Consider the following 12,011-nt stretch of genomic DNA (forward strand, 5'->3'; position numbering starts at 1 on the left):
TTGACTTGTTTTTGCTCTTAGTCAAATTCTATATTCACCAGGTTAAATGGAGTAACTCTGAACCCAATTTTGTTCATTTTCAAACAGCCTTTAAGGTATATTTAGAATCTATACAATTTGTAAAGAACAAAAAAGCTAGAAAAACTGTTTCTCTTTTAAATGAGTTTAATATATGTTTGTAATGCCCTATTTTTTTATTTATTTTTATTTATTTTTTTATTTTTAATTTTTTTTGTAAGGTATGTGATATGTAAAAAATGTGATGTTATATGCACTTGCCCTTTTGTATAATTTCTGAATTTCAAAGATTTAATAAACTTGGGGAAAAAAAAAGTCTATGGACGAGTCACCCAGGTACTGTACTACTCTGCAGCGCGCGGGTAGTGTACCCGCTGGACTAAAATAATCCGAAAATAAACACTTATTATACGTGTTCCATGGTGATTCAATGTAAGACAAAAACACGGCTTGAAAGATTGATTCGTGATGTACTCGCTCATTATAAACACAACGTAAACATTTTGCAAGACTTGAACAAAAAAGTTGCATCACAACACTTTTAACTGATTCTCACTCTGCGTGTGTTTCGCGCTCGGGCTAAGTGATGCAGGTACAGAGAAGTAAAAGAAGAGGATGACACCATTTGCTATTTGCTAAGCGGGGAGGTTTTCATTTTCTACCTTAACATATACATTTTAAACCACAAACTACGGAGTAAGTTTTGGACATTATTTAACCTTGTCAAAGACGAACGAACATTTTAGAATAAATAAATTTCTTGCTCCAAGTTTTAGGGGTGCTGAGCTCCAAAGGGGCTAGCCTCTGGGGCGTCATGCACCATTTTTTTTAAGGGGGCAGAGTGTGCACAGTTCACAGAAATTTGTGCGTACACAGAGATCAAACGAATTATATTATAGAGCTTTCAGTCTTTTCCATGGCACTTACATTTCTAACAATATGAGCGCCCCTGCCTTCATGCAAAAAACTCCAAAATAAAAGTGTTGACTAACTTTTATATCAAATACTATTCAATCGGAATAATGACATGATATTGGTATCATATTTAAAACAGAAACGACATGTTTTATTTATTTAAGTTTTGTTTAATGACTTGTTTAATTGTGTCATTAATGCATTTTGCACAACAACTGCATTATGAAATTAATGTCATTTTTAAATCCATAAAGTATATGAACAACGAAAATGACATAAGCTATAGCAACGTGATTGATTTTAATGTTCAATAATGATTCTGAAAAATATGTTTAGAAAAAATGATTGGAGGAACGGATTTTTGCATTAAATTTTACCTCATATGTGAGCATGTGTGATCCCACGCCCACGTGAACTCTGGCGAACTTTGGCGTTGTCCCAAGAAGATGAATCTAGAAATTTCTACTAATATAGCGTCGAGACGGTCGCATTTTAAACCATACATTTTCTACACAGAGGAGGTTAACTGCACATTACCGTACTGGGGTTGGAAATGTTGTGAGCGTTTCTTGCACGTTTTAATTCCTCAGATAGCCAAATGCAGCAGCAACATGAAGGCTCGTGAGCGCGCTCACGCTGATGACGTCTGCGGCTGCTCTGACTGGAACGCCTGCCGCCAGAAAGTAATGTAACATGTTCAAAACACTATCATAACGGCAAAAATCTTTGAAAAGTGACAAGGATGCAGCACAGAATTCATAATATTGTGCATATTAAACAGATTAAAAGACAAGTTACCGATTGATGGACGCTTGTTTGATTTTCAGGTTGCATGCAAAATCCATTTGGCTCAAAAAACCAAGGGGGCACGTGCCTCCTCAGTTTGAATGGGCATGACGCCCCTGGCTAGCCTCGCCCATGCTTTACATTACATTTTATTAATTTTGATGCATTTGGCAGGCACTTTTATCCAAAATAACATACAGTGTATTCAAGATATCAACATCCGTGCTCTGTACTGAACACGCTCTACCAGCTGAGCTACAGAAACAGAAATACAGAAACTCTGCTGGTGCTACATGAAATTGTCTAATTTCTAAATCTAATATCCATAAATTTGACAGGAGCTTTAAACAATATATCTGTGTTTAAAATATCCATTTACAGTTACTATATCTTAATGTGTAACAACAAAACTCAGTTACTTCTTACATGTATAATTCACATTCTTAGCAAGTGTGCGTCATTGTAAACAAAAAATCAAAGTAAAATATCGCTATTGGTGGAGTGTAAACTAATATTAAGATATAACTTTTAATTTTATTAATGTACTGTGTACAGTGGATTTTTGCATGCATGTTACGCAGAATGGTATCCAATAGTGTTTTCATGGGTGAGATAGCAAACACACAGTTCAAGAAGTATTGAATCAGAATATAGGAAAGCTTTAATTAAATGCAAGTCAATACAAATAAAGTCAAAAATAGGATTAATTGATTAGTTACAGAATTGCATGGGGGTTTGGCTTATCTTGCATCATATAAAATACTTATAATACTTTATTATTATACAACTATTAATTATTATAAATGCATCTCTGATCTCTGTTTTCAGTCATATAAAATTATCAATTTTTAGAGAAATGCCACAAAAGATCAGCATTCAAAGGAAGTCAGATAACCATCAGCGTATATACATGCTATCATGGTATCCGGCAGGCCCTTGTGGTGGCTTAGACTAAAAGTCTAGAAGAAAAGCCAAGTCTCTTTCACTCTCAACCAAATTATTTCCACAGCTTATTCTCCATCACATCACGTTTTCTCATGTATTCCTGTTTGCAGTCTCTTCTGATAAGCAGGTGCTCTCTGATGGCTCTCCACTGTTGGCATTGGTGACATTACAGGGCAGAGAGATCCGTGAATCTGATACAGTGGAATCAGATGAGGCATTATGTATATATCATAGCTATAGTATGTGTTAACACAATGCACAAACCTCTCATTTGATGAATGTCTGTCACTTCTCCATAGGTTTGTGTTGATCGTGCTTTGCAAACTGAAAGAAAGAATGTTGTTGGACAGAAATGTTAAGCATGAAAATATTTTTTTGGAAAAAATGTGTGGTTTGATCATTCATACCTTTACGTTTTACAATCACAATGACTGCTATGATAACAGCGAGTACCAGGCATGAGATTAAAGCAGGAGGAATCCACTCGGGGGAGCTCTTGTGCTGTGTTTTAGCTGAGGGTCAGAAATAATGTTGTTAGTAGACTCAGAGCAAGTTTACATGAAGACAATTGTACTAAAATGGAAAAGTCTTTCTTTTGCGTAAAAAACAAAATGTTAACAAAACATTCCCGTTCACACGGATCAGACAACTACGCGCCTGCGAACTTGTGCATTCTTCTACAGAACGATAAATCCAATCAAGACGGTGAAAACGAGCTGATACATTGAAACGACGATGAGGTAGGTTTATTTTTTTACAAGTTTTTTACAAAAAAATTGTGATCCAGTGGCAGTCTGTAAAAACCCATTATGTGAACTTTATTGTATCGTTCATACTTTTAAATATTGATTAGCAAAATGTAGGCCATCTTGCGCTTGTACTTTCGCATGACGTCACAGTTTCCACAGATTTTTGTCAGGTAAACGAACCGCCAAAACGCATAAAATTTTCTCGTTTTTGGTTAAAAACTCAAATTAAATAAAAAAATCCGTTAATTAAATAAAAAATAAAAGTTTACTTTTGGTTAAGTATACAATATGACGTGTTCTTACCAGTTTTTGCAACAATGTTGACTGTAGTATGGACCTTATGTTTAGTCTGGAAGGCAGACAGGACGCATGTGTAGATGCCAGCGTGCTCCAGTCTCAGTGGATTGCGTATCTGCAAGGACCCATCCCCAATTTGGCCCCTAGGAGACACAAGCCGCACCTTCTCCTCCCAAACATTATAGCTCAGGTGTGTGATGCTGTCGTAGGTGTGTATGATTGATGTGTTGTATTCTTTGGTGAAGGACCAGGTCACTGTAAAGTTCTCCAGGTCCCACGGGGCCACGCAAGGGATGATAAAGTCCTGACCCTCCACACTGTAGATTTCTGAAGTATTATTGAGAGAGAACGCTTACACGCTTGCTTGCATGTAATGTTTTGGTTTGCAAAATGTGAATAATGTGAAGAAAGACTTGATGCAATGTCAGGCAATAATAGTGATGAAATACAATGTAACGTGTCCAGACATTTATGAAATGGGTATTTGAGATCAAACCTTTCTCCTGCAGCGATGTCCTCCATAGTTGAGACATGTAAAATGATTGGACCAGACAGATGTAGGTTAGGTCGGCCTTGTCTTCCAGCTTTCTGATCTTACTTTCTACTGCGTATAGGCCGTCCCTGTCAGCCATTTTGCGGGTGTTAGGCGAGAGGACGTCTTGCAGAACGGGCGGCTCGGTATACAGAGTTATACGGGGGGCGGGATAGACGTTTCTTGCAGAGCATTTGACTTCTTCATAGCCACTGAGGCGTGTTGTCTCCATGTTCACTGACTTGATAGGGGCTGGAATGACAAACAGTTATTTGTTGTTGGTAGTGGTGGCGTTTTTATCAATTTTCAAGCCTCTGCAAAGGCTGTGAGGGTGAGAGGGTTCACAATTCAGATTTTACAGCTAGGGGTGTATAAACATACACCCTAAATAATGCGGGGTTAATTTCAACTCGACATAAGTAAAAAAATACAAACGCAGCCGTTGGGTTAAATTAATCTAGAAAATGTTTCTATTTGAGCCAACAATGGGTTAAACAACCCAGCTTTTTGAGTTGAATGTGTACTGTTTTGAGCGTGTACTCTGTAGATATCGCTTAATCTATTTAAGACAAAATGTTAAATGCTCTTTTATTTGTTAGTCACTTTGGATAAAGGCGTTGACTAAATAAATACTGTAAATATAAATGGCAATATAGTTATATAATCACAGTTAGATTATTATACATGTTTACACTATCTATTCTGTACACATTTGAGTGGCCAAAAGTGATAACCAACTTTCAACAATCAACATTTTTGTTTTATTCATCGTTCTAAATCTGATCTGTAACAAAATTCCTTTACAAAAATGCAATTGTTTCAGCCTTTTGCTCAACATTTTGCATTTTTGAAGAAACCTACCCATATTTAAGAGGTTACAAAAAGGGAAAAAATGAAGATAGGATGAAACGTTTTTTTCCCCTCCCATTTTGTTTGTTTGAAAGCAGAGGGTCTGTTCTTTCATTTGATATATTTGTATGTTTATCAGTGGCGGCCGGTGACTTCTTTTTTTTAAAAGGGCACACTATGCGAAGTTCGTCACAACATGTATGTAGCCCATCATGTGTGTGGTTTGTCATGTCAAAATATGTGTTCGGCGCGTCAAGTGAACTTATGTGCGTCACACTTTTGTCAAAATAAGTGCCTGCTGCAGACGCGTCTAAAGGGTTTATGATAAAAAAAAGACAATCGCGTTTGCCAGATACTCACATAATCTCATGTGTAATCAGAGTCTCTTTTATTTATTATACATGGTTTTGACGCGTGTGCAGCAGCCACTTATGTTAACAAAACATGTCATGCACATGACGCAACAAACACATATTTTGAAAACACAAGCAACACACATGACACTCCGAACACTTATTTTGAATTTGCGCCTCTAGGAAGAGCAGTCACGAGCCGTAACTGCTGTTTATATATTTATAGAAGAACATTTTCCTGGAAATCATTTTGTGAAAATCACAATAAAAAAATGCTGGTGGGCAACTTTGTTAGAAAAGGCTGGCGGGGAACTAGTTAATAAAGGTGCATTAATAATGTGTATGCATGTTGCATTGGTGTGTTTGGAGTATAAATTGAAGCTCAGGTTTGAGAAGAATTTAAGGAAACTTGGCAGAAAATGTGCCAAGTTTATAAAGACACAGCCCAAGAAAAGAACCAAAACTATTATCACAACTATTATCACAAAAGAGGATCAACAAATATTAATAACCGTTTAAATTGTCAATGTGCTTTATTACCTGTGAGCTTTTTGGCTTACTATCCATTTTTTTTTTTTTTTTTTTGAGTTTGCCCTTTTGCCAAATTATTTTATAAATAAATTTTAAAGTTTAGTGTTTTTTCATTTCGTACCATACACCACATTCTGATGTATTAATCCAAACTAAGGCGGCATTAAAACTATGTACAAATGGTCTTTGCCGGACATCACTTTTGCCAACTACTGTATATCTATATACATATACACATATACACACACACACATATATATATATATATATTAGGGGTGTAACGATTAACCGTGCAAATGCGCGTTTTCTCAATGAATGAATTTGAATGAATTACGGTGAAATCCCGGCACATCCGAACACCAGGGGGCGCTCTCATGCAGAAACTCCCTTTGTGCCACAGAAGAAGTAGCACTGCAAACGCTATCCCAGGAAATGTCTACAGGAATATTTATATTGCTGTTCTTCAAATTGTTTCAGGTATTTTCATGATAATAAGGAATATTTTGAATGATTTTTATTTAACGAGTGTTGCTTTTTTAAATGCACGTTATAAACAACTCCGACTCATAATGATTTTAGATTGATAAGGACTTTCTACTGACCAAATGCCGAAGTACACGCACCAGTTGTGCATGAAACAAAGAATCGATACAGAATCGATTTCAGACAGGCATTTTTAATGGGGACCGCGATTGAATCGTTACATCCCTAATATATATATTGTACACCCACCTTCTACTTTAACTGTGATGAAGTGCTCATTCTTCTTTTGACCACTAGCAACAAGGCACTTGTACTTTCCTTTATCTTGTTGGCTGCACTTCTGAATATGTAGGGAAGCGTTACCAAAGTTAATGGTGCCATTGAACAGTGATATTCTCCCAGTGTTAAGATGGGTCGACTGATCCAGCAGACCACTCCCCTGTCTATAAGTGTAAATCAGAACGTTCTGTTTGTACCAGTATATGATCTCATCTCCAACTGGTTCAAAGTGGCAGGGAAGGAAACAGTCTTCTGAAAAAATGCAGGTTACCTGGAGATCTATAACTGTGGTAAAGAGGAAATTGTAAGGATGTGCTTTAAAACGTTTTTGACTGAAGAAGTGCATCTTCTTAGAGAAAGACACCCTGAATGTCACATCTAAAGGATCTCAATGTCTAATCATAAAACATCTACTGTCGCATGGTTAAGTAAAAACTAGGTCAGTTTTACAAACACCATGTGAATGGCAGGGCACAACCTGTATTTTGTTGTTGAAACAATCTCTGAGCCATCTTACAATCTCAGAGAGTAAACTATCTGGGTTACAGGTCAAGAAGTATTCACAACAGGGCTGAAGTTGTTCTGTGATAAGAGCTCCAGCCCTTGCCTTAGGACAGTGTTTCCCAACTTTTTTCTGCCACAGCACAGTTTTGATAAGTAAAAAAATCATACGGCACACCACTTTCACAATAATCATTAACAGATCTGCACAAACCTGCATTGCAATGCTTAAATGACTTGTTAAAGGGGCCATGGCCACGGTTTTTACTGATCACAATGATGGTGGTCAATTATTTTCTCTCTCTCTCTCTCTCTCTCTCTCTCTCTCTCTCTCTCTCTCTCTCTCTCTCTCTCTCTCTCTCTCTCTCTCTCTTTCTTTCTCTCTGCACTAAATGACTGTGCTGTGGTTGGATAGTGCAGATTAAGGGGTGGTATTACAGGGCTCAAAATGAACTTTTTTATTTGGTAGCACTGGTGCTCCCAACTTTAAAGAGTTAGAAGCACCAGCAAAAATTTAGGCGCATCCATCCAAAAATTAAAAAGCACCACAACTACAATCTATATGTTAATAGATTTATTTTATTAAAAATAAAACACCACCACCGAGCTTAACACATCCTATGGCCAGCATTTAAAAATTGGTCCTCTATTTAATTTTATCCTAAATTAATACCCAAATGCTGTCGAAATAGTAAAGCATTAATAATTTAACAATTACAGGTAAAATGGTTCATGTAAAACACGTAAAATTGTGACATTACAAAAGTGACCTTAATATAGAAGGCTAATATATATTGGTATTGATAACTGCATTACCAGGAATGCTATTATTACTAAATAGGCAATGTTTTAAAGAAATACAACAAAAACATACCATCAGCATTGTCGTGTTCCACATCAACATGAACCACAAGGATGTTTGTCGGATGTACATTCACCAGCGCATGCGCACATACACTATCAAACACTCTTTGACAGACAGGTTGGTGTCTCCATAAATAATGAACACTTTGTCTGACACTTCTTGTGTTTTTGGCACTTTCGCCATGTTTAAGCAAGGTCTGGTGCTTAAAATGTTTTGATTCCGCTACCAATGCCGTTTTATAGGATTTACAGTGAACACAGTAAGTTATCGAGCCATTTTCATAGAGGAGACACTCGAAATCTTTAAGCCACTCTCTCCGAAAGGTTTAACGTCAAGTCTTATTTTCCGGTGGTGGAGTCACATTTGAATCCGGATCTTCGTTATTAATTACAGTAGTAACACAGGCTGTAATCGGCTCGTTCTCGTCATCCTCGCGGTTTGTCTTTTCTCAATTTTTGGAAGAATGATTGACGCTCATATTAGCCAATCTCCGGTCTTCATTAAACGCAAGAACGTAATGGTGAAATTTGATTTGTTATGTAACGTTAGAGAGAACACTGAACCTGAACCACCACAACAAAATGGGCAGTCGCACAAATGCTTCCAAATATATTTTAAGGGCGCACAGATTAAATTTCGGTCGCATATGCAACAAAAATAGTCGCATTTTCGAGCCCTGTATTATTATAAAAAGATCACCTAATGACATCAAAAGGAGAGCCAAATTTCAATGACCTATTTATTCACATGCTGGCAGAAAATGGTTAACTACAACTTAAGTTAATTGCCATGGCTCCTTTAAACTGGAATATTATACTGTATTAACCATGGTATTCACATTTAATGTGAAACTTGATCCTGTTTTGATGAACACAAACAATATCCTGGCTGGAATTGATGACAGTGAAACATGCAGCTGTGACCAACCAGCAACCTGGTAGCTAGCTTTAAGTGCTTTTCGTAGTTGCAGAAGCCTCTCCCATGACGGAAATTTCCGCGTGAATGACTAGAATTTCACCACGAATGAAGCGAGTAAACTCAAATTTTCAAGCATCCAACTATGCACGAATAGCGCTTTTTTGCCGCCTCTACCGTGGCTGGTGTGAATGCACCATTAGAGGGATTTCTCAACAGAAATACAATATAATATACATAACTATATTATCAGTGGTATATAAAGACCTTAGAAAACCATAAACAGAAGCACTTTTTATCTACAAACACCGAAGGTCCCCTTACATGGAAGTCATCGTCATGTTTCTACAGTAGCCCTTAATGGACAAACTGTTCCACAGAGCGCGCTTCGTCCCTACATCGACATGTTTGTCCTGTGGGTGCTACCATATGCGTTTTGAAATTGAGGGGTAAGCTGTTGGTTGCAATTTGCAATCTCACCACTAGATGTCGCTAAAATTTACACACGACACCACCTTTAACTCTTTCACCGCCATTGACGAGTTATCTCGTCAATTAAGAGAAAACAATTACCTGCCAATGACGAGTATTTCTGGCTTTCCGCAAACCGCTATTATCCACTAGGTGGCGCTCTTCCGCAACTTATAAAACCCGGAAGTATCGCCTTAGGACAGTGTTTCCCAATCCTGATTGTCGAGGACCCCCTCCCAGAAAGTTTTAGATGTCTCCTTATTAAAAACACTTGATTCAACTTATCAGCCTCCTTCCAAAATGGTAAACATGTCTCCCCTAAATAAGGAGACATCTAAAACATTCTGGGAAGGGGTCCTCAAGGACCAGGATTTGGAAACACTGCCCTAGGGCAAACAGTTGCACGTCCGTGTTTTGAGAATCCCTCTGAATCTGATCTCTAACAAAAGTGCTTCACAAAAAAGGAATTATCTCAGCTTTTTGCTCAAAATTTGGTGTTTTTGAAGAAACCTATATCATATTTGAGAGGTGTTTTTGTTTGAAAGCAGAGGGTCTGTTCTTTCATCTGATATATTTTATGTTTATACATTAAAAGAAGAACATTTTCTGGAAGGCATTACATTTTTGTGAAAATCATGAAAAATGCTGGTGCTGGCTGGGGTTAAAAGGGGTTCCTCCCGAGTGACAGCTAGGGACCATTTGTGTCTGTTTTTTTTTTTTTTTGACAGAAAGTATTTCATGTCACCTCATGGTCATGGTGCATGCAGGACTTTACATTGTAAAATTAGACTGCAGAAGATTACCAAAAATGCTCAACTCTCTGCTACATTGTGCTTTACATTTTTGTACCAACAGGTGATTTTCATAAAAACAATCTGAAGTCTCTTACCTGGATTTTTTCCATTTACACAAGCTATAATCCATATCAGTAATAGGAAAGTGCAGGAATGTTGTGCTGCCATGGATCTCTGTAAGAGCTTAATGGCATCAACTGGAGATAGAAGAGAAAAAAGTGCAAATTCAAACTGCAGGAATCATTTTTGCAAATGTTTGATCCAGTTGTTTTTTTTAACACAAATGTAATTTCATTGGATTAAGGTGACCAGACCATGTTTAAGAAAGTCAGGTTAGCCTAACCTGTTTTGTCACATCAGATATATTTCTATATAAAATTATGATCAAACTTAAGCCTAAGATACTGTTTGTATTTTGAGTAAACAGATTTCTTTCGAACGTGACATTTTAGAGATCAGGCGTACAGTTTAGATCACTGATGATACAGCAGCTTGAAGGACATTTCTGCCTACAGTAGGTCTATCTTCTTATAAATAAATGCAACAGAAGTATATTTTAGGCACCTTTATTTTTATGAGTGTAAGTAAAAAACAACTTTAGCAAAGTAACCTGCACACATGTACAAGTACAGTAAATATAACAGCATACTCCGCAGAATCAAACAAATATTATTCCTATTTCAGTCAATAATATTAACACTCTTTCTTCCTTCTTGTTTAATTGTGATGTGGCCCTACATTATGCTGTCTAAAGCTGGTAAAGTTGATAAAAACAATTAAAGGCAGACTTACGCGCGTGTGTTATTGTGATGTCTCTTCTGAGTGTCAACACAGAAGTGTCTAGACGAGTTTATTTTCAAATACCTCTATAGTATCTGCATTGTTCAGACACGTGGGGCTGTTACACACTTTACACACCTTTTTGAAGAGGTGGAGTTTAGACAACTAATATACTTTAAACAATGGTATAAATCAGCGATCTTATAAGTAGACTTACTGCAAACCTATCGGCCAACTGCTAGATTTAGATAATCTAATAATTAATTTATCTTTTTATTCATTTACATTAGTTAACAGTAATATGATTTAACAATAAGCAAACTAATTGTGCATTAACTAATGTTTATAGATACAACTTTTGATTTTAAAAATTAAATTGTAAATGTTAAAATCAACACTGAAATAATAATGCTGTAGAAGTATCAATCATTGTTCATGTTAACTAATGTACACTATCAGATTTTTTTGTTAAACTGGGATGGTAGGCCCTACCCTTTCAAAAAGTACATCTCTCCACCTAAAGAGATCATATTAGGACTTCAGAGGTACATATTTGTACCAAATCTGGACGTAAACACTGTCAGAAAAAAGGTATAAAGTTGTTTCTTTTCTGTCGCTGGGGTGGTACCCTAAAAATTACCTTTTTGTACCTTGATGGGTATAAAACACATTGAAATGTTGTACCTTATGGGGTACAATATTATACCTAATTATTGTGTACCTTAAGGAACAATTTTGTACCAGTTAAATTTTAGGGGTACAAAACAGTTAACTGTACCTTTAAAGGTACAAAATAGATCCTTAAGGAACAGTAATGTACCCCAAAAGGTACAACATTGTATTATGTTTATATACCTGTAAAGGTACAAAACTGTACCTTGGGGTACCACCCTAGCGACAAAAAAAGTACAGTTTTGTACTTTTTTTTCTGACAGTGAATGGTACATA

At 36.7% G+C, this 12,011-nt stretch overlaps 1 protein-coding gene across 1 annotated transcript; it reads right to left on the minus strand.

Annotated features, from left to right (window-relative positions):
* Nucleotides 1–2,424: 2,424 nt before the first annotated feature.
* Nucleotides 2,425–7,083, minus strand: hhla2b.1 (HERV-H LTR-associating 2b, tandem duplicate 1). Its single transcript, XM_065259075.1, has 5 exons — nucleotides 6,708–7,083; nucleotides 4,207–4,494; nucleotides 3,717–4,037; nucleotides 3,072–3,176; nucleotides 2,425–2,988 (listed from the first exon to the last, which is right to left on the minus strand). The coding sequence occupies exons 1-5, from the start codon at nucleotides 7,081–7,083 to the stop codon at nucleotides 2,882–2,884; spliced, it is 1,197 nt and encodes a 398-aa protein (XP_065115147.1). The 3' UTR covers nucleotides 2,425–2,881.
* Nucleotides 7,084–12,011: the final 4,928 nt, after the last annotated feature.

The sequence above is a fragment of the Paramisgurnus dabryanus genome, chromosome 22 (genome assembly GCF_030506205.2).
Source record: "Paramisgurnus dabryanus chromosome 22, PD_genome_1.1, whole genome shotgun sequence".
Classification (NCBI taxonomy): domain Eukaryota; kingdom Metazoa; phylum Chordata; class Actinopteri; order Cypriniformes; family Cobitidae; genus Paramisgurnus; species Paramisgurnus dabryanus.

Excerpts from the sequence above, each read along its gene's own strand:
- hhla2b.1 (XM_065259075.1), bottom strand. The coding sequence starts at position 7,083 with ATGCACTTCTTCAGTCAAAAACGTTTTAAAGCACATCCTTACAATTTC. Across the intron at positions 4,495-6,707 it reads CATCACAGTTAAAGTAGAAG|CCCCTATCAAGTCAGTGAAC; the intron begins GTGGGTGTACAA and ends TTGTCATTCCAG. Across the intron at positions 4,038-4,206 it reads GACATCGCTGCAGGAGAAAG|AAATCTACAGTGTGGAGGGT; the intron begins GTTTGATCTCAA and ends ATAATACTTCAG.